At 41.9% G+C, this 26162-nt stretch overlaps 1 protein-coding gene across 1 annotated transcript; it reads right to left on the reverse strand.

The window, feature by feature from the left end:
• Positions 1-24732, reverse strand: LOC124544749 (NPC intracellular cholesterol transporter 2-like). The gene is made up of 5 exons (XM_047123413.1): positions 24621-24732; positions 14694-14804; positions 4024-4202; positions 458-555; positions 1-275 (listed from the first exon to the last, which is right to left on the reverse strand). The coding sequence occupies exons 1-4, from the start codon at positions 24688-24690 to the stop codon at positions 460-462; spliced, it is 456 nt and encodes a 151-aa protein (XP_046979369.1). The 5' UTR covers positions 24691-24732; the 3' UTR covers positions 1-275; positions 458-459.
• Positions 24733-26162: the final 1430 nt, after the last annotated feature.

Raw genomic sequence — 26162 nt, forward strand, 5'->3', positions numbered from 1 at the left:
TCTCCTTTAGTCATAAAAGGGGACTTCTTTGATTAATTACTTAAATTTTCAGAATATTTAGAATATTTTATTTACGAAAAAGTGAGTTTTTTTGTGGGACTATTAAATTAAAAACTATTTCAGTAGTACAGTTAGGTATAAATACAATGAATAATACAAATACACTATCTACATGCTTCCGATGTCATAGAATTGGCAGCAACGAAGCTGTGACAGAACGTTTTCTAATGTTGAGATCGCTTATCTTCTTCGTTATGTTGACTGTACGGCCATACCTGTAACAATGTGAATGATTACAAATACGGGTTTTGTTGCTCGTTTATGTTCGCAACAAGTTTTAACGACTAAACCACAACAGATAATTTATTGTATAAATATTTTGTACGCATCACTGCTGAATCAGTAGTATCAAAAGATGCAGAATAAAAATAAAATAAAAACAGAACACACATCATACCATTAAGCGCTGCTCGTAACAACCTTGACACTAATCTGGAAACATGCCATCGGCTCTGCATTATCATCTTTCAGTGTTAAACGGACGGGGAGAGTCAACTGGAAAAAAAAGAAAACAAAGATTTTTCGACGGAGTCACGAACAAACGTCGTATATGTTGCCTTCTACTTTCATACTTTCATGTTTTCTCAGAAAAATAATGGTAACCTGGGTATTATCTCCTTGCTATGAGCGTTCTCTTAGTGCGAAACTAAACCGTTTTCAGGAAACTATTGTATTATTCTCACTACAAAGCAACGTAAAATTTCACATAATCGTTGCAACAAACTGTACTTGTGTGTCGGATCAGGATTCGAACTCCTTTGTTGATTATTGTGAGCAGCGAACAAGCATCTGGACCACCCGTGTGCATATCTGTAACGACTCAATAATGTCTCAAAAATTACTAAATAATTAGCATCTAATTATCTTTCTCTAATTTCTTCGGAGTAAGAATAATAAGGGTTCGACTATTATGATTTCTATACTGCTAGGAACAGCACACATTCTGCTCATAGCTACAGCTAAATTATGAAAATGTCAGGTACTTTTAAGTGCTAGGTCAGAACAGCGATTGTGTTCTTTTAGGAATCCTTATTTCCTAGTACGTAAGTTGTACATAAAGAAGGAAATCAGTCTAATTCTACGATTAATGCAGAGGAAGATGTGAGACTGTAAAATGAAAAAAAAAAAAAAAAATGCTCCGAGTCCATCACTGTTCTATCAGGACAATAATATAATATTACTTTTGTCCATTATGGACTTATAACGAAATACACGACTATGAGCTACAGTTTTAGATATTAGTATTGTTATAACAAACATTCACTTGTTTTGCTGTTATTTGTTTCAGACTCGTAACTAGGTTCGTGGATAACAGCTGATCTCCAGCTGCTCAGTAGTTGCGAATTTTTCACAGGTTATTGTTGTGGCCATCAGTCCGAAGTGTTGTTTGATGCATCTCTCGACGCTACTCTATCCGGTGCAAACCTGTTCATCTCCGAATAACTACTGCAACATAAATCCTTTTGAACCTTCTTACTGTATTCATTTATTGGTCTTCCTTCATAACTTTCACCTACCATATTTCCCTCCAGAATTCAGTTGGTGATCTCTTGATGTCTCAGAATGTGTCCTGTTACTCGATCCCTTCTTCTAGTCAATTATGCCACAAATTTTTTTCTCCGCGGTTCTTTTCAGTGCCTTCTCATTAGTTACATGATCTATCCATCTAATCTTAAGCATTCTTCTATAGCACCACATTTCAAAAGCTGCTACACATATCTGCCCAGTAATTAGTGCTAATAACAATCCCATTGGACGAATTCGGGGTGTGCCGACCATTCAAGTGTTTACGCCAAATATCTTGGAAAAACGTGGGTCACACATGATTGTAGAGTGAGAAACGTTCATAGTTATGTTTGTTAACTGTGTCGTGAAAATTCAAGACGATAATTTTTATAAAATTTTCTTCTGGCTGTAGAGATACATAAAAAAATAACAACAAAACACTAAACTGAACCAAAGACTAATAGGTAGGTTGATCTCATTAAAGTTAAAGATTTCACTAATATGAAAGGATACTTCCTCTTTTCGGGATTTACCACGAACTTTAGGACACAACGTTCTACGCATCTGAAAGTTAGTTAATTCTTATCTCGTTATGAATACTAAACAATTTTAGTAGTCTATCTATGGCGATTCTACCTACAGTTCAAATTTCCGATACTACTCGGTGCTGCAGCGCTGTGATGCCATTAAGATGGGGCAGATGGAAAACTTAAAAATCCAAGTTGACAAATGGCAGAAGAATAAAAATTAAATAAAGTTTACTGTGGGAAATTTAAAAATTAAATATAACGGAAAACTTAAAAATATTTCGAAATTAATCCGCTGCATGCGAATTTCTTGACTTCAGTTATATTAGGTATAGATCTAGCATTCAGTAGTGACATATGAAAACTTGTCCCAGACAGGGACTCGAACCCAGATTTCCCACATATCGCGAGCAAGCGCTATCCATGCACACTGCGCAGACGGACCCAAAATTCAATACGACACGCTGTCAACATCCTCATTTCGTAGTCCACTAAATTCATCATCTGAGCCTCGTAACGTTACTTGGAAATTTCGGGCATTCGAGTAGCGTGCACGGATAGCCAATGTGGTTGAGGCGATCGCTCGCAGTAAGTGGGAAACCTGTGTTCGAGTCCCGTATGGTGGAAATTTGCATGTCACTATTGCGTAGTAGCCCTATACTTAACAAAGCTGAAGTCAAGAAATCCGCAGATAGCACATTGATTTCAAAGCATTTCATACGGTTGTGAATCGTCAGAAGCGCTTGTTCTTGCAGGCATGCACGTAAATATTAAATTCTAGGCGGGCGCACAACGATAACACTTTGGTCTCGGGTCTTCGTCGTTTCATTCTCACTGTTGCGAGAAGCCAAGTAATGTCGCGTGCATTAGGTGATAGATTTAGTGGACTACGAAATACGGATATTGACAGCGTGAGATGTCGAAGTTCCGGTCAGTCTGCGGAGCATGTATGGATAGCAGGGAAAGTGGTTAAGGCAAACGTTCACGAAAAACGCCAAATTCTGATTGCTACCCACAGCGGAGCATGTGTGACCTACCTCTACGAGAAAGTCACTGAAGAATATACTAAACCCTTAAAACAGGTACAAAGATGTTATACTCACTCGTTGGTGCAAACAGACGTCTTTTAGCGCACCTCCTCTACACAGAGACAGTTAAGTTTAAAAACACACAAAGGAAAATTAACAGGACGCACACCAAGATGGTTGACTTTTCCTTTTATCTAAGGATAACATGATGTGGCAACCGACTCACAGGAATAATAAAGCTGCCAAGTACGTACATGTACTCGGTCTTCTTGAGCAGACCTCAATCTTTGCATACAGTTTCGTTCTTAAATTAGCGAAACCTTCGATACTAAGAATAACTCCGTAAAACGCAAGGCAATTGATAGAGAACATTGTCCCTCAGTACCCCGTCATAAGACTATCGCTAAAACGAATGATATTGCAAACAACTTACATAATCTCGTCACATTAGGCAACTGCAAGTTAAAGAACAATAACTTGTGAGAGTGAGAGAAAACAGTTATTCACATACTGTAGATTATTGTTTACCAGGCGTACTGTGGTGGATAATCGTAGACGGGTTTAGAGCAGTGTCAGGTTCAGTGAGAGATGGACAGACAATTAACTGCTGTGTGAACTGTGTCAGTTATTAATCGCCAGAGGTTTGTCGACCACAAGGCTAATCCAAATACCTTAGCAGTCTACAATGCGTGCTGATGACATCTTTGCTATTAAACACTGGGTGAAGTATTACTACGGTTCGTAGTAATGATGTATTGGGTTTGAAGTTAGCAGAAATATGATATCATTGATATATGGGCAGAAGGCATTGTGAAGGCGCAAGTACGCAAGACGACCAAGCACAAATACATCACTTAGCGGTTATCGGAGGGGGCCCTTTACACGGCGAGCTGCGTTCGTACCCCAGGCAATCCTTTGGGCAGCGACATCTGCAGGCGGTAGGTCACGTGCTCGCCGTGCTCCAGCGGACACTCGGCCTGCACCAGCGACTTGCAGCCGTCCGTCTCCGGCACTTCGTACGTTATCGTGGCGCCGAACACCACCGCCTCCACCAGCGGCGACACCGACTCCGTGGCCTTCTCTGCACACACAGACACGATAAAAGTCTGGGCTACCTAACCTCAGGGGCTCACTTACGTCAACGGAAGTCTGCACACTACACTACTGACCACTAAAATTACTACATCACGAAGATGACGCTCTACAGACGCAATCGTTAACCGACAGGAAGAAGATGCTGTGATAAGCAAATGGTTAGGTTTTCAGAGCATTCACACAACGTTGGCGCCGGTGGCGACATCTACAACGTGCTGACATGAGGAAAGTTTCCAATCGATTCCTCATAGACAAACAGCAGTTAACCGGTGTTGCCTGGTGAGAGGTTGTTGTGATGACTCGTGTAAGGAGGAGAACTGCGTACTATCGCGTTTCCGACTTTGGTAAAGGTCGTATTGTAGGCTATCGCGATTGCGGTTTATCGTATCGCGACATTGCTGCTCGCGTTGGTCGCGATCCAATGACTGTTAGCAGAATATGGAATCGGTGGGTTCAGGAGGGTAATACGGAACGCTGTGCTGGACTCCAACGGCCTCGTATCAATAGTAGTCGAGATGACAGACATCTTATCCTCATGGCTGTAACGGATCGTACAACCACGTCTCGATCCCTGAGTCAGCAGATGGGACGTCTGCAAGACAACAACCATCTGCACGTACAGTTCGACGACGTTTGCAGCAGTATGGACTATCAGCTCGGAGACCATGGCTGCGGTTACCCTTGACGCTGCATCACACACAGGAGCGTCTGCGATGGTGTACTCAACGACGAACCTGGGTGCACGAATGGGAAAACGTAATTTTCTCGGATGAATCCAGGTTCTGTTTACAGCATCATGATGGTCGCATCCGTGTTTGGCGACATCGCGGTGAACGCTCATTGGAAGCGTGTATTCGTCATAGCTATACTGGCGTATCACCCGGCGTGATAGTATGGGGTGCCATTGGTTACATGTCTCGGTCACCTCTTGTTCGCATTGACGGCACTTTGAACAGTGGACGTTACATTTCAGATGGGTTACGACTTGTGGCTCTACCCTTCATTCGATCCCTACGAAACCCTACATTTTAGCGGGATAATGCACCACCGCATGTTGCAGGTCCTGTACGGGCCTTTGTGGATACAGAAAATGTTCGACTGCTGCCCTGGCCAGCACATTCTCCAGAAATCTCACCAATTGAAAACGTCTGGTCAGTGGTGGTCGAGCAACTGGCTCGTCACAATACGCCAGTCACTACTCTTGATGAACTGTGGTATCGTGTTGAAGCTGCATGGGCAGCTGTACCTGTACACGCCATCCAAGCTCTGTTTGACTCAACGCCCAGACGCATCAAGGCTGTTATTACGGCTAGAGGTGGTTGTTTTGGGTACTGATTTCTCGGGATCTATGCACCAAAATTGCGTGAAAATACAACCACATGTCAGTTCTAGTATAATATATTTGTCCAATGAATACCCGTTTATCATCTGCATTTCTTCTTGGTGTAGCAATTTTAACTGCCAGTAGTGTAGATACGAAGTTACTTTCTTATAAAACATTCAAACTCTGGTAACATATATTCTCCATACCAGTATAGATTGTCCTAAAATGATAGAATCTCTGTTTTTATTAGGCTACTTCAGCTCGTACTATTCTCCAAACATATTCTGTTGCTTCAGTTATTATAACATGCTAGTTACTTGTAATGAGAATTACATAGACTGTTATTCAATCACAACTATTAACAGTTTAGAATGAGTTTGTTCTTTTCCTACATTAAAGTTGCTGTACCAAAATAGAAAGCAATAAATAAAATTTTACTTATTGTATTTGTACAGTGTAGTAGCAAGTCGGCTTGATTTAATTTGTAGAATGTTATACATAGTGCAAAATTGTTCTAATCCGCTCAGGCATCGAGTCAAACTAAGCTTGGATGGCAGACACTGGTAGGTAATTGCACGCTGTTTCAACTCTAAAACAGAGTTGGATAATCTTAGTGACTGAATTCTGATGTGTCAGTCTCTCGGAATCCTGTGACCGAATGTTATCAGTGAGTGAAAGATGTGGCGAGGACAGCAGCCGAACGCCCCCTACATCGAGGTAGGTCTACACAGCACGAGCATTGTCTAGTGCTTTGCTATGTTGTTGAAGAACACGTTACAGTGACCTCAAAGATAGAACTCAGCCACCAGCTGCCCAAAATACGGACTACGCGAACTAGAGGTGAGTATGTTCAGAACCCAATGGTGCCTCATACCATAATACCACGTGATGGTCCTGTAGGGCGACTACGGAAGCTGTCTCACAACGTACGTTTCCCTTGGAGCCTCCACATGCGAATACGTCCACTGGAATGCTGTACGCAGAACCAGGACGCGTCTGAAAACACGGCGTGGTGCTACTCCTTCGTCCAGTGTTGTCGTGCTTCCCTCTACTGCCACCCCAAGCGAGACCCTCGACGGTGCAGACAGTCTACGGTGCTACAGACGCCGTCGCACTGTCCTTGCAGCAGACAAGACCCCTTCCAACCTAAAGACACGTGACGTGGTTATACGAATATTTGCGCCCTGTTCCATTGGCCGCTACTCACCTGGAGCCGTTGAGATCCTGTATGGCGTATAGTATGTTCTTTCTGAACCTATCTATTTCGTATTTGCATGTCAGTGGTGGGCTCCCGACCAACATCGCGAGACGATTAACCGCAGTCTCGGTAGGCCACGATCCTGCCGCTGCCAAATTCGGGCACGTGCTGATAGACGTCCTCCATACAAGAGTAATAGCACGATCATCTCAAAAACGACCAGCATTCAAGTGGGGTGTCTGATTGACCAACCCGCTCCGAAGTCTTTCCTCTCATACAAGATGCAGATGACGTTACTCCTACTACTTCAAGCGGTTGCGTAGAAATGCTAATCATTTTCATATCCAAGCATGTAGTACATTTCATGCCAATTTAACATTTGTTACATGCCACCTTCAAGGTGCTGCAATTTTAACGGCCAATAGTGTAGCTAAATTATTTATGCACAATGTCCCTTTCCAGAACAGTATTTACAATAACGTTTCCTTATTTATTTATTTAAATACTTTACTTGATCTGATTAGGGTCATCAGACCCTCTCTTACATAGGACCAGGGTTTCACAATAACAGTATATATTACACCACAGTTACTAAAGAAAATAACAGCTTTAGCATAACAACTAGTATTAAGATGATCTGAGTGTCTGCAGTGACGGTGAAATAAATTATAGGGACTATGAACCAACAAACTTAACACTGGCATTACTTGTACTACTGCAGCTACTAATAATGATAATAGCAGTAATAATAAATAGCAAACTTATTTAAAAAGAAAAATATCACAATCAGCTTTTCCAAAAACAGTAAATTACTACAGAAAGTAATCCATGATGTAAATACCTCGAAGAGTCCCAACGGTAAATCAGGAATATACAAACTCAAATGCGATACATGCCCAAAATTCTAGATTGAACAGACAGACAGAAGTTTTGAAGTTAGATACAAAGAACACATTGATGCTTTAAAGCTTGGCAACTTGAACAAATCTGAATTTGCAGCCAATACTGCTGAAGAAAACCATTCAGTGAGAAACATTGAGAACAACTTAAAAATTTTACATCTAACAGAAAAAGGAGAAACTATGAATATATTAGAAGAAATAGAAATACACACATACAAAAACAGCACCCAGACTACATCGTTAATGAACAAACCGAGTTAGGTAACACCCCTTTCCTGAAAAACTTCCAAAAATTATTTTGCACCCTCCAAAGCAAATAATATTCCTACACCTATCTGAAGATCAAGTAGGAAATTTATATGTTACTACAATTCTCATGATGCTAAATGTAAATAAAGAATGTACTGTCTTACATATACAGTACATGGAACATCTTTATAATTAATGTAACAGAATTCGCTCTAAAACTCACAAAATCATTGTCTCTCTATACTAGTGTAAAAGGCATGTCAGTTGCATAAGTGAATATATGATCTTTTTCCAAACATGGTACATCTTTATAATGTTACGATATATCATAGCATCTTTAACACTCATATGTTTGTAAGCACTTTGTACGTATCAAAACATGTGGTGCACGTTAGAAATCTATTCTGTGACAAATATAAAGTATTCAGGGAGAAAAATTTGCATGTGCATCAATAAGAATGCAGTGGGAATGTATTCACATCTGTTGGACGAAAACTATGAAAACAAACACTCCAAACCGACAGTTCACGTAAGTCACATCCAGTGCAAATCTATATCGCAGCCATCTGTGTGGCCTGCTTATAATTATGTATTATTTATATTTTTTGACAATTAATCTGTAAAAAACGCACCACATGTTCTAATGAAAGCATGAAAACCGTCTGAAGTTGAATCGTAATGATTCGAAACCGGTAACGGTACATTTTGAATACAGGAACTAAAAGTAAATTTGTGGTTGGTTGCTGTCTCAACACAATCAACATTTGTCTCTCGATATAATTTTTGTTTCATTGCGTTGATCGCAAAGCTTTTTTAATACAATTACTGGTTTCGGCTACATGATATCCGTCTTCACAATCTAAAATAAACGAAAGTTATTAACTACGTACTCCATTAAGAAATCACAAACAAATAATCGTAGTTATGACAAACTTTACTCCAGTCCCTGATACGTTTTCATTATTATTGCTTACTTTTAGACTCAAAACATAAAATGGAATACGAGAAACAGGACAATATGTAGATTCTCGCGTTTTATTCAGTTTTCTTCCTCTATAAGACTAATTTTGGAGCCATCACAATGCGTACAAATTTAGCCTGACTTCTATAATCGGCTTTTATTCTCTGAACATTGTGTTAAATTAAGAGCAGCTTTAAACTGTCAGAAGATGAACACATTTTCATACGATTAATCAGTTTTTTAAAATCCCACTTTTTTACAAACAGCTAAAATATCTTAATGAACTTCCTTTGAGTTCCATTGTATGAGTGTTTGTGCGTCATTCATGCATCAAAGACTTCTAGGATCACTTTGCACCCTATATATGGCTGGTTGAGGCTTGCATGGCACTTTTGACTCCTATTGTTTTTACATCTTTTGACTTGTTGCAATGCAACAGAATGAGTGATGTACCGTGTTTTTGTTATAACTACTGTAACATGTTTTTAATTTCTTAATGTAGTAGGCAGTAACTGACTTTCTTTGACATTTATAGTTCATTCTAAAGACAGCCAAAAATGAAAATTTTATTAAAAAAACTCTGCGATCAAAACAACCAAATAAAAACTGTGCACATCATGACCGCTCTCCAGACTGTCATTTTATGCTAAATTCTTTTCCATTTGCTTAATACATTTTTAATTTTGCTTCCGGACAAAACATTATTTCGGGTGATCAAGACAAATGGGACACATTGTATATTAAACAGAGTGGGTCAAAGGCCACAGTCGTCTTTAATGCCTCCATTAGTTTTAATTCATTCTGTCATGTCATATCATCTTCTGACTTTTATTTATTGTGTCATATATGAATTACTTATTAGTCTCATTTCTTTACTGTTAACTCTAGCCTGCTTCTGGATACCTGAAGGTTTAGTCGACCTAACTCTATGGAAGGATTTAACCAAGTATACAAAAGCTGCACAAACTTGCCTACGGTTTTCTAGGTATCCTTCCGCAATTATTCGTTTAACAGTCCACTTGCATCTCTTACACCTCTGCTGCATTTGTAGTACATTACTTCTCAGCTTTTGACAGTAGTAGTCTACAGATCATTCTCAGCAGAATTTTTGATGAAGGAGGTATAGTTATTAAACGTTGTTTACTATCGTTGGTCTGTCATGTTTGGTCACAGTAGCAAATTAGTTTTCACAGTTTGCAATTTCCACCTTTCTCATTGGATTCTTTCCACAAATCAAAGCATCGAAATGTCTGAATACTTCCTATCAACGGCGTACATCAGTATTTTCTGGCGTGTGTGAGTTGAAATGTATTTTAGTGTACTGACTTGCTCTTCCCCGACGGAAAGGCCGAATGTTTCACTGTGTTTCCGGTTGCAGTAATGTCCCAGTGAAAACTTTTCATATAAACATTAACTACGCGACAGGCTAACGGAATCGTACTGCCTTTTAGACAAAGCAAATAAAAAAACTGTTCACCACGAAAATTTTAATCGATGAAACATTTTGTTTGTATGAATAAGAAATATGAAACTGTTGGCACGACGAGATAATGGGCCGCATCGGATCACGTTTAGAAATCTTAAATTCTGCAGTGGTCCCGGTGCATATCTAAAGCGAGAGGTGGAGACATGTCATTAATTCGAGTGTTTAAGATATGCACACACTTCGTCTGTCCAAGTATTTATTTCTTTTTCTTCTGTCTAAAATCAATCTGTCTTCTACTACCTACCTAACTTTTTGTTTTATCTATCACAGTAAATACACACAGTAATTGTACCAAAAATACACCATTAATTTCTGAACAAATTGACGCTAAATACAGTATGTTTAAATCAAATATTCTACGAATTATCGAGATTTGTAGCATTTGCATAAAGTACGAATCTTTGAACAGTTGAAATATCTTAATTTTATGTTGCTACAACAAGTAGACGGTCTTCGAGATGGGTAAAATTCATCGCTTTCCAATTATAGACGCACGATTGAGCTAGCACTTCTGGTTCTCAAATTACTTAGTGTGATCTTATTTTTATTTTAAACTAGAAACGAAAACAAAATCTGAACTGTGTTCGTAATGTAATCTCGAAAAACTTTCATTTCCATATATTCGTGAAAACATCTCTGAAATTATGAAACAGTTTCTATAGCTGGCCCAGCTTCTTCGCGTGTCTACAGCATCATTTTGTAAACGTTTTTTTGACAACGCTTCTTCGTAGCTCTATCGACGAACATTTTTGCGCCTTCAGCCGTTTCAGCTTCACTTGTACTATGTGTCGTACAATGACATTATTTTCTAGGTACTTTCAGCTGCATATGTGGACACTGTGTCCGAATGCGTCGCGAACAAAGTTAGTAGCAAAGAAGTAATAAATTTTAAAGTCATTTACACTGCGGCACTCTTTCACGCATCTCAATGTTTGCGAAATCATATCTCCTGAAATATGTCTGGTAGCATGATATAATTTTGTATGTGAATTTAACGGAATACGTTAATACTATCTGCAAAATTGATTTAAAATACATTTAATAGCCAAGAAGTAATAAATTTAAACGTCATGCATGATGTGGCAGTTTTTCACGGGGCTCGTTGTTTATGACCGCATGTTTGCTGAACAGCGATTATTACCTGATACTAAGGGATATGTGTGCCAAGTTTCGTTGAAATCGGATCATTGACTTGTGAGGATATGTGGAACATACATACATACATATACACTCCTGGAAATTGAAATAAGAACACCGTGAATTCATTGTCCCAGGAAGGGGAAACTTTATTAACACATTCCTGGGGTCAGATACATCACATGATCACACTGACAGAACCACAGGCACATAGACACAGGCAACAGAGCATGCACAATGTCGGCACTAGTACAGTGTATATCCACCTTTCGCAGCAATGCAGGCTGCTATTCTCCCATGGAGACGATCGTAGAGATGCTGGATGTAGTCCTGTGGAACGGCTTGCCATGCCATTTCCACCTGGCGCCTCAGCTGGACCAGCGTTCGTGCTGGACGTGCAGACCGCGTGAGACGACGGTTCACCCAGTCCCAAACATGCTCAATGGGGGACAGATCCGGAGATCTTGCTGGCCAGGGTAGTTGACTTACACCTTCTAGAGCACATTGGGTGGCACGGGATACATGCGGACGTGCATTGTCCTGTTGGAACAGCAAGTTCCCTTGCCGGTCTAGGAATGGTAGAACGATGGGTTCGATGACGGTTTGGATGTACCGTGCACTATTCAGTGTCCCCTCGACGATCACCAGTGGTGTACGGCCAGTGTAGGAGATCGCTCCCCACACCATGATGCCGGGTGTTGGCCCTGTGTGCCTCGGTCGTATGCAGTCCTGATTGTGGCGCTCACCTGCACGGCGCCAAACACGCATACGACCATCATTGGCACCAAGGCAGAAGCGACTCTCATCGCTGAAGACGACACGTCTCCATTCGTCCCTCCATTCACGCCTGTCGCGGCACCACTGGAGGCGGGCTGCACGACGTTGGGGCGTGAGCGGAAGACGGCCTAACGGTGTGCGGGACCGTAGCCCAGCTTCATGGAGACGGTTGCGAATGGTCCTCGCCGATACCCCAGGAGCAACAGTGTCCCTAATTTGCTGGGAAGTGGCGGTGCGGTCCCCTACGGCACTGCGTAGGACCCTACGGTCTTGGCGTGCATCCGTGCGTCGCTGCGGTCCGGTCCCAGGTCGACGGGCACGTGCACCTTCCGCCGACCACTGGCGACAACATCGATGTACTGTGGAGACCTCACGCCCCACGTGTTGAGCAATTCGGCGGTACGTCCACCCGGCCTCCCGCATGCCCACTATACGCCCTCGCTCAAAGTCCGTCAACTGCACATACGGTTCACGTCCACGCTGTCGCGGCATGCTACCAGTGTTAAAGACTGCGATGGAGCTCCGTGTGCCACGGCAAACTGGCTGACACTGACGGCGGCGGTGCACAAATGCTGCGCAGCTAGCGCCATTCGACGGCCAACACCGCGGTTCCTGGTGTGTCCGCTGTGCCGTGCGTGTGATCATTGCTTGTACAGCCCTCTCGCAGTGTCCGGAGCAAGTATGGTGGGTCTGACACACCGGTGTCAATGTGTTCTTTTTTCCATTTCCAGGAGTGTATTTTTATAATATGTATGGATTACATAAAGCTTAGATATTCATTTTTTTTTTATAGCTATGTCTTAATAGTAGTGTATGCTCCTGCAAGTAACGTTTTATAAATTATGTAGGTTCTAAAATGTGATTAAAACAAACGCGTTAATCGAGAATTTTGATGAGAACTGGGCCCGAAACCATAAAATGATTATTGACTGTGGTCACTCCTCATATGGCTGTTAAAAATGTTTATTGCGATTGAAATTTCGACGTTTTTCATTTTCATGCATACTGAAAGCAAACGCTGTGTTCCTAAGGACAATGTTCCAAAAATTCATAATGCAGTAACTAGTCAGGTATAGGGAAAGATAAAAAGTTTAGAAGAATCATAACGAAAACCATGAAGTTGAACATAAAAAAATTCAACAAACTTTACTTGTAAATATGTTGAAATGGACTACAGTCCTGATTGTGACCAAATTAAGTTTATCACATATAAAAATAAAGTAACAAACTTTAAAACTGAAAACATAAGAGAAGTTGGCATTTTATAACCCACCCTACAACGTTAAGAAATGCTAGAACACAGTTACCAACAGTTTGAATCCAAATACGTATGTTGAATAGGTGAACCAGCGCTTCCGTAAACCATGCGAGCACGGGGCACGTGGCAAGCACATTAACAGCAATCAGTTTGTACAAAAACAAACACTGCTACAGCAATACAAACAGAAATTAATTTACTCGTGTAACCAACGAGGTGGCTGGATAATAACAGCCGCAAAAGCTTTAAAGACATACACCGTGTGAGTTTCAGAGTACAAAGACATTAGTATCTGGAGTGCATCTTTACTTTTAATTTTGGGTTCTTGAACCGCCTCATTTTTAAAGTTGTCGTTACCGATGAGTAGGTAACTCACTTCTTTTTTATCATATGACGTATCAGTTGCGGTGTATGTAGGTGTTACCTACTTTTGATTTGCGTCCACGGTTTAACTTGTTTTATTCCTTTTACATTAACATATGTACACCGACCACATTCGTTCTTCATGGGGACACATCCACAGACCATAAGATATTGTACTCTCAAGCTCACTTTCTGTATGTGTACATCCTTGTCATTTTACCGTTCTTGTAACCGAGACTCCACATTGGCTACACGAGCGGTTCATTGCGGTGTATGTTATGGATTCAGTTTCTGTTTGTATGCAGGCTGAGTGCTCTTACGGTCCTCACCACACAGTTCATGCTCACCTGTTACGTGGAAGCGCTGGTGTACCTCTACCACTGTATGTATTTGGACTTAGTTGGGAAGTATGTTTCATCGTGTCACGACTTAACACTGTAAAGCAGGTTTCAGCCTATCTCGTAAGTAGCCTTATGTTTTCGGTTTTAAATTTCTCTTTCCTTACTTTTTGGATCCAGTGTATTTTATTTGCCGACAGTGTTTGCTTTCAGTATGCTTGAATGTACCAAAATGTCGATACTGCATTCGCAATAAATATTTTAACAGCCGCTTATGTGATGATTCCATTCGAAAAAACGCTATAATGATGTAAGTGAATATATTTGCACGTAGCTCATAGTTTAACGTAGCATATGGCACTTCTAATACTGTCGATACAACGGGACACAGTCCTACGAATACTAATATAGTCGTGATAGATGAAATGCAAGAGACACGTGTTTTGCAGCCTGAAGGATGCTGTGGCTACCCACTCCCGCTCACCTACTGCGAACAGGACGTCGGCGATGATCTCGGTGCCGGCGACGACTGGGCAGGGGGACTCATCGCATCCCTGGACGTCCAACGAGAGAATAGCCGGCTCGCCGTCCGTGCCTGCCAAAAGTAAGACAGGCGCAGTATCACGCATGAGTCGCTTATGTAGCCACAAGTACGGACAGGTTCAGCAAGTCAGCTGCTTCAGTTTGATGGTTCACTTAAGTTTCGGAATGAAGGCCAGCCTTGTAAAGAAAACCGACCCAACGCCTATCAACTCAGATGCGGTACTCGAAATGCACGTGAAGATGAGATTTTGAAATGGCTCGTGAGATATTAATAAACAAAACAGAGACTGCTCAGTGTGTCATATACGTTGGTTTTGTAGTTTTTAATTATCTTTGGTAGTTTCTGATTCCTTAAGTTTGATTTAATCTTGTTCTTCGTACGTTGTGCAAACCGTTCCCTTCTGTACATATCTTACACCCTTAAAGTCCTGCATAATGCGACTGAATACAGCGAGTTGACGTACGATACCTTGTAATGTCATGTGGGACCTTCTTTTGCCTGGCGTCCTGCAGCAACTCGACATGGCATGGGCTCCACAAGTCGTTAGAAGTTTCCTCCAGAAATACTGAACCATGTTGCCTCTATAGTCGTCCATAATTACGAAATTGTTGCCTGTGCATAATTTTGTGTACGAACTGATCTCTCTGTTATGTCCCATAATCGTTCGATCGGTGGCTAAATCATTCTATCGAATTGTCCAGTATGTTCTTCAAGCCAATCGCGTGGAGATGTGGACCGGTGACAATGCACACTGTCATCTATAAAAATACCGTCGTTATTTGGGAACTTAAAATGCATGAATGGCTGCAAATGGTCTCCAAGTAACCGAACATAACCATTTCCAATCAATGATATGTTCAGTTGTACCAGGGTTCCCAGTCCATTCCATGTAAACACAGCCCACATCATTATGAAGCCACCACAAGTTAGCATAGTGCCCTGTTGACAACTTGGGTCCATGACATCGTGAGGTCTGCGCCACACTCGAACCCTACCATCAGGTCTTACCAACTAAATTGGGACTCATCTGACGAGGCCACGGTTTTACAGTCTTCTACGGTGCAACCGATATGGCCTCGAGCCCAGGAGAGGCGCTATTAGAAATGGCACTCGCGTCGGTCATTGCTGCCAGGGCCCATTGACGTCAAATTTCCTGCACCATCCAAACGGATACGTTCGTCGTACGTCCCACATGATTTCTGCGATTATTTCACGCAGTGTTTCTTGTCTATTAGCACTGACAATTCCACGCAAACGCCCCTACTTTCAGTCGTGAAGCGAAAACCGCCCGCCACTATACTCTCCGCGGTGAGAAGTAAAGCCTTGAATTTTTGACACTGTAGATCTCGGAGTATTGAATTCCCCAACGATTTCTCCAATTACCATTCCACGTTCAAAGTCTGTTAATTCCAGTCGTGCGACAATGATCACCTCGGAAGCCTTTTCACGTGAATCACCTGAGTACAACTGACAGCTCCGCCAATGAACTGCCCTTTTATACGTTTTGTCCCTTTTATACGTTTTGTAAGCGATACTACCACCATCTGTGTATGTGCATATCGCTATGCCATGACTTCACCCCGTCCTCATGTATCTGATAGGACTCGGCTGATGTGCACGTAGGTGAGGGGTTCTGTCTTGCTCGTGTAGTATTTTTCCATCCAGACTGCTACAGTTAGCACTTGATGGAGCCGTGCATTCGTTTACTGAACGTGCAGGTCATTGTTGTTGGTCTAACTTTAGAATTCATCGTCTTACAAGAGTGTAGTCATGACGTCATTCTCGGATGGGACTTTTTGAAACCTTCTCAGGCAATTGTAAATTGTGGTCGCTCGAAGATTATGCTAGACGAGATGAGATACTGTGGACAGGAAGATGCGCGTCCGAGTGCGTGGAGACTACGTGTGCTGGAAGAAGTGATTATTCCTGCAGTCAGCGCTAGAAAAGTAACTGTCATGTGTCATGCCACGCATCAACCCATGGATCTTGTAGTGGAATGTAAGAGAAGCAAACCACTGAAGTATAACTTAGTCATCCCAGCCTCTGTCGTCTCGTTTAAGAACGGATTCGGTGAACTGTGGATGGTTAACTGTCTCCTAGAACCGCAGATCCTTCCAAGGCGCATGTGAGTAGAAAACGCTGGGCAGTTAATTACAGAACAGCTGAGCGTCATAGAAACCTCCCATGCCAGTCTGTTGGCGAAATTGCCGGCCGCTGGTGGCCGAGTGGTTCTGGCGCTACAGTCTGGAACCGCGCGACCGCTACGGTCGCAGGTTCGAATCCTGCCTCGGGCGTGGATGTGTGTGATGTCCTTAGGTTAGTTAGGTTTAAGTAGTTCTAAGTTCTAGGGGACTAATGACCTCAGCAGTTGAGTCCCATAGTGCACAGAGCCATTTGAACCATTTTGTTGGCGTAATTAGCGCTGCCACTACGAGACAAGATCTTCTAGCTCGATTATCACCAGATCTCACTAAGGAACAACAGAAGAAGCTACTGGTTACTGACGGACAGAGTGGCCGAGCAGTTCTAGGAGCTACAGTCTGGAAACGCGCGACCGTTACGGTCGCGGGTTCGAATCCTGCCTAATGCATGGATGTGTGTGATGTCCTTAGCTAAGTTAGGTTTAAGTAGTTCAAGGTCTAGGGGGCTGATGACCTCAGAAGTTAGGTCCCATAGTGCTCAGAGTCATTTGAACCATTTTTTAGAAGAAGCTACTTGCCTTCTTCAAGAGTTCGCTGAATACTTCAAACCACAGGTGAAGAGCACATTAGACAAATCGACAGTGAAGCACCGGATTATCACTGGAGACCATCAACCAATAAGCCAGAGAGCATACCGCGTGTCAGCAACGTAACGTCGAATACTTCCCGACGAGATAGACAAAATGATGGAGAATGACATCATTCAGCCTCCACAGAGCCCATGGTCGCCACCAGTGGTTCTCGTCAGGATGAAGAATGGCATTTGGCGCTTTTGTGTTGATTACAGGAAGCTTAGTAAGATAACTAAAAAGGACGTTTACCTTCTTCCACTAGATTGAAGGGGACAACGTTTTTCTCAACCATGGACATGTGTTCGGAATACTGGCAAATCGAAGTAGATGAGACTGATCGTGAGAAAACTGCATTCATCATGGCTGAGAACCTGTATGAGTTTGCTTTGTGTAATGCAGCAGCAACTTTTGAACGGATGATGAATAATCTTCTAAGTCACCTGAAGCAGACGATGTGTCTTTGTTATTTAGATGACATTAAAGTGTTCTCTGAGACATTTTATGAACACATAAAAAGACTGAGGGCCGTTCTTAAGTGTCTCCAACAAGGTAGACTCAAATTTAACCCGAGAAAGTGTTTCTTTGGAGCAAAAGAAATCAAAATACTTGGACACCTTGTGTCAAACGAAGGTGTGCGGGCAGACACGGAAAAGGTGAGATCTTTAACGGATTTTCCTATTCCTAAAAGTATTAGAGCTGTGAGAAGCTTCCTCCGATTATATTCTTATTACCGCCGCTTTATGAAAGACTCTTGTATCAAAGCCAGGCCACTCCAAGAGTTGTTAAAAGTTGATGATAAATTTATCTCCGGTGGTGGTCAACAAGATTCTGTCGATGTGCTGCGGAAAGCTCTGACTTCTGACTCTTTACTTGGTCTGTATGATGAGAGAGCACCTACAGAACTACACACAGATGCCAGAGGGTATGGGATCGGTGGTGTTCTGGTGCAAATTTGGGATGGAAAAGAGAAGGTTATAGCCTATGCTTCTAGGACACTTACAAAAGCCGATAGAAACTACTCAACTATAGAAAGAGAATGTCTTGCCTTGATTTGGGCCATGTGCAAAAAAAATGGTTCAAATGGCTCTGAGCACTATGGGACTTAACAGCTGAGGTCATCAGTCCCCTAGAACTTAGAACTACTTAAACCTAACTAACCTAAGGACATCACACACATCCATGCTCGAGGCAGAATTCGAACCTGCCACTCCGGCCGGCGGCCAGGTGCAAATTTCGACAGTATCTCTATGGAAGGCCATTCAAAGTTGTTACAGACCATCATTCACTTTCTTGGTCTACGGGTCTTAAGCATCCAGCAGGACGACTTCAAGAATACGGCATTACCATTGTGTACAAAAGTGGAAGAAAACACCAAGATGCCGACTGTGAAAGACCATCAAGACTATGATGAAGATAGTGAATGTCTCGCTGTACTCCAGGATCTCTCTGCTGAGCAGGGGAAGGACGCCAAGACATCTTGCTTTAAATCGTTCCGAGGATGTGAAAGGACAATTTAAGGTAGTTAATGGATTACTTTGCAAGAAAAACTTTGATCCGTTTGGAAAGATGTGGTTATCAGTGATTCCCAAACACATGCGCTTGGATGTTCAACAGAAATTCCATGACACACCTGAGGTCGGACATTTAGGAATTATTAAAACATAGGGCAGGATTCGCAAGAGATATTTGTGGCCGGGTTTATTTAGGAGTGTTCGTCACTATGATTCGCATTGTCGAGAGCGACAGAGGAGAAATGCAGCTCCTCAGAAACTACCTGGCCGACTCATACCAATTCCACCAGCCGAGACGCTTTTCCAGAGCGTTGGCATTGACCTCCTCGGACGATTTTCAACGTCTGCTACTGGCAATAGAAGGATTATTGTTTGCACTGATTATCTGACACGCTATGCCATTACAAAAGCAGTGAAAACAGCCGGAGCATTCGAGGTAGCCAAATTCGTCATGGAAGACATTGTATTAAAACACGGTGCCCCTCCCCCCCCCCCCCCCCTAACCGTCGGCTACCACCAGCAAACTAATGGGCTTACTGAACGTCTTAATAAGACGTTGGCCGACATGCTATCAATGTTCGTCGGTGTTGAGCAGAGCAACTGTGATGAGATGCTACCTTTCGTGACATTTGCCTACAACGCCGCCAAACAAGGCAACACAGGATTTACGCCATTTTTCCTGGTGCATGGGCGTGAGGCGACTACGACGATGGACACTGTGTTTCCGTTACATCCTAATGATGTGGATGACGACTACATCGGCCAGGTGTTAACCCGAGCTGGGGAAACTCGGCAGTTAGCTCGACTCCGCACGCTGCAGGCTCAAGAAAACGATCGCCGCCCTGATGTCGACCAGCCTGCTGACCTCGCCTGGATCTTCACTCCTGTTGGGGAAGTTGGTCTCTCTCAGAAGCTCCTCAGGCGCTACGTTGGACCTTATAAGGTTGTCAGACAGTTGTCTGATGTTACTTATGAAGCTGAAGATTTCGACCCCGACACAAGACAACGAATGAGAGATACGGTCCTTCGAATGAAGCCCTATAAGGATCCTGCAACCAAGGGTAAATTCGAAGCTCCAGCGACAGGCAACAAGCGGAAAGGTGACGAAGAGCATAGCGGCAAAGGAAGTTCTAAGATCACCGCCAGGCCGAACATCAATCACCGGAAGTCGGAGTATGCAGGAGCGATGACTCGTTCCCGGACTAGGAGAACGTAACACCGAGACGCTGTTCTCTTAACGAGGGAGCAATGTCACAGAAGAAGCTGGGTAGCACCGTAACTGTGGTGTAGAGGTTATGATGCTAGACTGTTGCATGGAAGGTTGTGAGTTCAACACTCACCTGAACTGTAAAACTTTAATTTCTGTATTCGATTGGAGAACATTCTAGTAGTATCCACAAATAGCAAGAATCATTGTACTGGAATATTCTGTAACTGTATATTTACCTTATGTGTCCTGGCCGGAGGCAGTTCGCTCCGCTCTCTTGTATGTGCAAGTGCTGAATAAACGTTCGTTAAGTGAAGTTAGTGTTCGACATTCATCTTCTTCTACGTGACAATACATTGACATGGTTCAACAAAGATCTGTTAATAGTATTTAGTCTTATATATCTAGAGCCTTCCGAATTTTTATTTTCAAGACCGAATTTATTCCTACGAGGCTGAGGAGACACAAATCTATTTGAATCAAACTGACAAATTTTATGATTAGAACTGATATGTCCTGTAAATCATCTATAGCAACGATAAATGACATACATTCATCTATTATTCATTAAGTATCATAACATATTGCATTACTGGGCCTAAGAGACACATGCCTGAAGAAATTAAAACTTAAAAAGATTAATAACCAACAGCACATTTTTGATGAATGTTTACAAACGTTTATGCAGTTTGCTGAACCGGAACTGTGACATTTCCAGGGAGTTAGAAGACATATATACTTCAGATTTTGAGTTCTTATGCTCATAGTTAATTTTGGTACAGTCTACCTTACACAGCTTGTGTAACCGTGCGTGTCCTTGTATGTCGTTTTCCATTACTCAGATACAGACAGTGTAAGTCAGGTGACACCTCTAGTTTAGCTTAGCTGATAGTATTTTAGGTTAATTTTTGGGACAGGCGGAGGAGGATATCTGTCACAAAGCAGTTATTTTTGAATGCCATAACAATGGCAATCGCTGCTGTTGTGGTATTATACTCTACCGCACCTGTAATTAAATTTGATTTCTTTGGAAGTTTCAGGAATTTACTAGCCTATTTTCCTTTCAATTATTTCTGAGAATTGTGATAGCACGAAAACAATATCTTCAACATTAACTGTATCGAATGAGGCAACAACTATCGCCTCTATAAGGTGACTGGAATTATGCCAAACCGCAAACGAATGTTAATAATGTCGGCTATATATTCTCACAGGCCACGAACGACAACTCTATTTTATTTTTATGGCGCTCACGTGCCATGAAAGACAATTGTATTTTACTTTTATGATGCTGTAGTGACAGTGAAATTTGTGGCAAGTGTTTCCTCTCTTCTTCGGGAAGAAAATTTGTAATTTAATTGTAATATTAGAAAAATAGCCATATAGGCAATGCATTCTCATGTGTCATGAACGACAATTGTATTTTACTTTTATGACGCTATAATGATAGTAAAACTTGTGGCTGGTGTTATGCCTTTTCTTCGGGAAGAATACTTGTAACGTAATTATAAAATTGGAAAAATAGCGAAATAGGCAAGTACTAATTGCTTGGAATTTTTAGTTACACTACCTGTATCTATTATCTGTGTGTTAGCAGGATTACTTTTTTCTTTTCCTGTCGTGTTTGTTGTAGTATTCGATACAATTCAGTTGTTTATTGAGTTACATCTGTTAACGTCATATTATGGTTCTTTTTTGTCAGCAAGCAGCACAAGGTTGTATTGGTTTTGGAATGAATGTGTCGGTGCTTGAATCACTCTTGGCATTTTTTATGGGACAGTTTTTTTAGGGCTACAGGTGGCATTTGGAAGCTCGTCGTTATCCTTTATTTTCTACTGGACGTTCCACAGAATACAATATACTTGAAGTTATTTTCTCAAAAATTGGATTACTTAGTAAACCTATTTTTATCACAATAAGCCCCCAAGATTTGCTCTTAAATTAAATTAGCTGGATTACACAGTCTCAAGCTTAGAATATTATTATATTCCGCCACAAGCCTACATTTTGACAATAATTTACGTTATACATGTAAATTTATGTCATGGCTAATGTGATGTGATATGCAGACCTACATTTTTATAGCTATTGGCATCTTCATTTTTAGGTGCGATGATCTATTACTCCTACTGAACGTAAAGATCACATGTCTTTTCCTTTTTCTTTAATTTTAAAGGTCGTAATCGTAGGGAATACTATGGAAGATGTAAATGGCTTTTTCTATGAGACAGATATTGATATTTACGTGTCTCATAAAAAAACTTAAACTCTGATGGTTGAGACTTTATCAAAAAATTCTACTTCTTTATAGAGCTATTTCCACAACAGCAACAGACGATCGAAGGTTGTGTAATGTGATTAACTATTGGCTGAAGTCAACAAAGATAAAAAGTCAGTCATGAGCTGCACAAGAAAACCTTTATTAGATTAACTTTACGAGTATCAACAGTTTAAACTGTCATCGTCAGAAGTGACATAGGCTCAGATCATTGTTATACTTTTATCTTTGTTGAAATATTCTGAAGCAGCTGAACTACATCTCTGAATAAAATCGTCTATTGTCTGAAGTCTCCCAGTTACTTCAACGGATGGTGCACTCAGAAAGAAACCACCGTGCTCCAAGAAATGGGAGCAAACCAGGGAGGGTCATACAAAAATGTCTTAAATACGAAATCAGACTACCTCACTTACAGAAAACACTTATCTTAAGAGCAGAATCTGAAGACAGTAAAAAGGTTCGCACATAGGTACAGGACGGCGCTGGTTGCTCTCCAGTGGAGGAGTAACATTCTCAGTTTCACTCCCGGCTGTAACAGTTGCGCCGGCCAGGGTGGCCGAACGGTTCTAGGCGCTACAGTCTGGAACCGCGCGACCGCTACGGTCGAAGGTTCGAATCCTGCCTCGGGCATGGATGTGTGTGATGTCCTTAGGTTAGTTAGGTTTAAGTAGTTCTAAGTTCTAGAGGACTGATGACCTCAGAAGTTGAGTCCCATAGTGCTCAGAGCAATTTGAACCATTTTTTTTTTGTAACAGTTGCAACACCGTGAAGGTGCCAAGCAACGAAAGTCAAACTGGCACGAGACTTACTACATCCTTGGATACGCAGACTATTAGCATCTCTTCAGAACCTCACGAAACAGGCGGTGGTAACGCCACCCACATTTTGTATGTACTATTACGCTAAATGTTGCTGATTCAGAAACAGCATTTGAGTGTTGGTTGTTTGTGAGAAGATCGTGTCATGTCTCGTGTAATGAGGATGCGCTTCCACCATTGCTTGTCGGAATTTGACAGCGTCACTATCATGACCTATCGAGACTGCTGTTTATAGTTGTGCGATATTAGTGATTGCATTGGTCAGGATTACATGTCTGTCATGAAAATATGGTATCGATGCGTTCAGGAGGGGAATATTCGACATACGTGTAGGACCTCAACGCCCCTCCCCCAAAGCGACTAGCGACTGAGAGCATAGATTAATTTAGTAGATCAGCTGTGTGGGCTTGTCAGTCAGTGTCACCTACCACGGGTCAGGAAATGGGCTATTTTCTACAAGAAAAGTATCCACATGGATAGTGTGACGACGTCAACAGCACCACGATCAGCATGGCGACCAGACTTCGCGCAAACGTATCACATAATTTACCACCTGATGTTTTCTCCACAGTCTTAATTGTGTGGTGAAGTCATCTATGTCTGTATAGGCTACCCGTTTTGCTTCCTCGTGCTCACACTTCAACACCTGACCTGCTGCCAGGATAAAATAAATGTTAAGGCCTTGCATATGCCACACATACTTGGAGGTACCAACCAACCTAAAAACATACCACTCGTAATAGCTATAATTATTAGTCTGTAAATGAAGTAAATACTGTGTAATGTTGTTCAGTAGACTGGCCTCGAACATCAGTAGAAGTATCTGCACCTTATGCCCCTAACACCCTTTACGGTCAGGGGTTGCCGGTCGCCAGCTGCTACGAATGATGAACTCTAGCCCAGAGTTGAAGCAGAATGTAATGGTTTACCTGCATTGTCTGTTATCCAAACTCATTTTGATGTGGTGTCTAGCCAGTTTAGAGTCATTATTGCTGTGGAAGAAGGCAGCTTTGTGGAATAAATTTCCATTCCGGTTACTCCCTTCTCATCTACAAGTTTACTCATGCATTCTTTGCACTTTACTGTGTTGCACTATAAGGGAATTATTTGCTATCCTCTGTAACGTTGCAACTCCAATGACCATCCTTATAGACATGACCCCAGTAAGTAAATTCTTCAAAAATTTGCTATATTGTACACTTACGAGTGATATACAGTAGGAGTAACCTATCAATGTGGTGCAAATCATGACTGTGAAAACTGCAGGTATTTCTACTCACAGTTACTGTAGGGCGTAGCAGCAGCTGCGGCCACGAGGCAGCATAGCGCAAGAACGACGGCCGCCGGCATGTTCCTCAGGGCTCTGCCACGGGCGCGCCTCTGGCGGCGCAGATAAAGTCAGCTGCAGGTGTCCCGATTACGAAACGATACTCCGGATGCCTTCCGAACGTTCGCAGGTTTAACTGATAAGGCGACTCACAATCACTCTGTGTCACAGCGACCGCAGCAGGTGTGAATGTGTGCCTCAGATAATTCGTAAAAAAATATCTGTCAGGTGTGCTAGCAATCGTGCACACCTGGAAGCGTGCAACAACTGAAATAACAAACGCCTATAATCTGATAATGATACTGTCGAAATCACTACAGATCAGACGTCATTTAGGGCAGGATACCTACGTTCCAGTGATCAGTAGCTGCGCTCGAAAACTGAGGAAGGATTTGATCGCTTTGTCATGCCGAATACGATTTAATGTGGGACCATACGTCATAAAATGCTGAACACTTCTTTGCATCAAATTCTCCGCAGAGATCACGAAAAAAATTTAGATTTTTTTTCCCCCATATGAGCAGAGTCAGTATCCATCTGAGTACTGTGAATCTCTCCCTTCTTCTGTTCTACTGTAAGTACCTTTTGTACATAAATGAATTAATATTTAACACGCATTCCAATGCTGAAATGGAAATTATTATTTCACTAATAGTGCATAGTGACACCCAGCCTTCACATTGCATCGCTGGGTGTGAGAAACACGTCACATGGATGTGCCACGAATGCAGTCCACGATGTAAAATAGAATTGAATCCAGCTAACGATAGCGTTCGTATTGAAATGTGAAATGACCGAGCAAGGTGACGCAATGGCTAGCACACTGAGCTCGCATTTGGGAGGACGACGGTTCAGTCACTCGACCAGCCATACTGACTTTTGTTGTCCTTGACTTCCCTAAATCGCTTCATATAAATGCTTGGATGGTTCATTTTAAAGGGCGCTGCCGATTTTCTTTACCATCTCTTCCTAATCCGAACTTCTGTTCCGTCTCGGCCTCGTTGTCACACTAACCTCCTCCTCTTCCTGAAATGGACTTAAAGACTGATGTAGAAGATTTATGGTTTGTTATAATACCTGTTAGTTGTAATCAAACGATTTTATTTTGTAAGCACTGCCGCAGGAAAATGCAGGAAAATGCAGAACGTTTTGGAGTCATCCTTTCAGTTGATTCAACAACGTCTGAAATATTGTTTGAAAACAAACACGATATTGCTGCAACCATTTCTGCGCCATCTCGTCGACGATAGAAATGAAAAAAATTTTGAAATACAAAAAAAGCACAAGTAAGAAGAAACATTAGTCCTAACGTCACAGATAGTTTCAGAGACATGTATGTATCTTGGTTACTACTACGTTTCACAAAACAACCCAATGGACCCAAAACTTCATTATTCTGCAATGGTTCAATAACACATACTGTACCCACAGGTAGACTTGACTCCACACTTACCTAAAGTGATTCCCGGTGCCACAAGACACACTCATGCTAATT

This window comes from Schistocerca americana, chromosome 1, assembly GCF_021461395.2.
Source record: "Schistocerca americana isolate TAMUIC-IGC-003095 chromosome 1, iqSchAmer2.1, whole genome shotgun sequence".
NCBI lineage: Eukaryota > Metazoa > Arthropoda > Insecta > Orthoptera > Acrididae > Schistocerca > Schistocerca americana.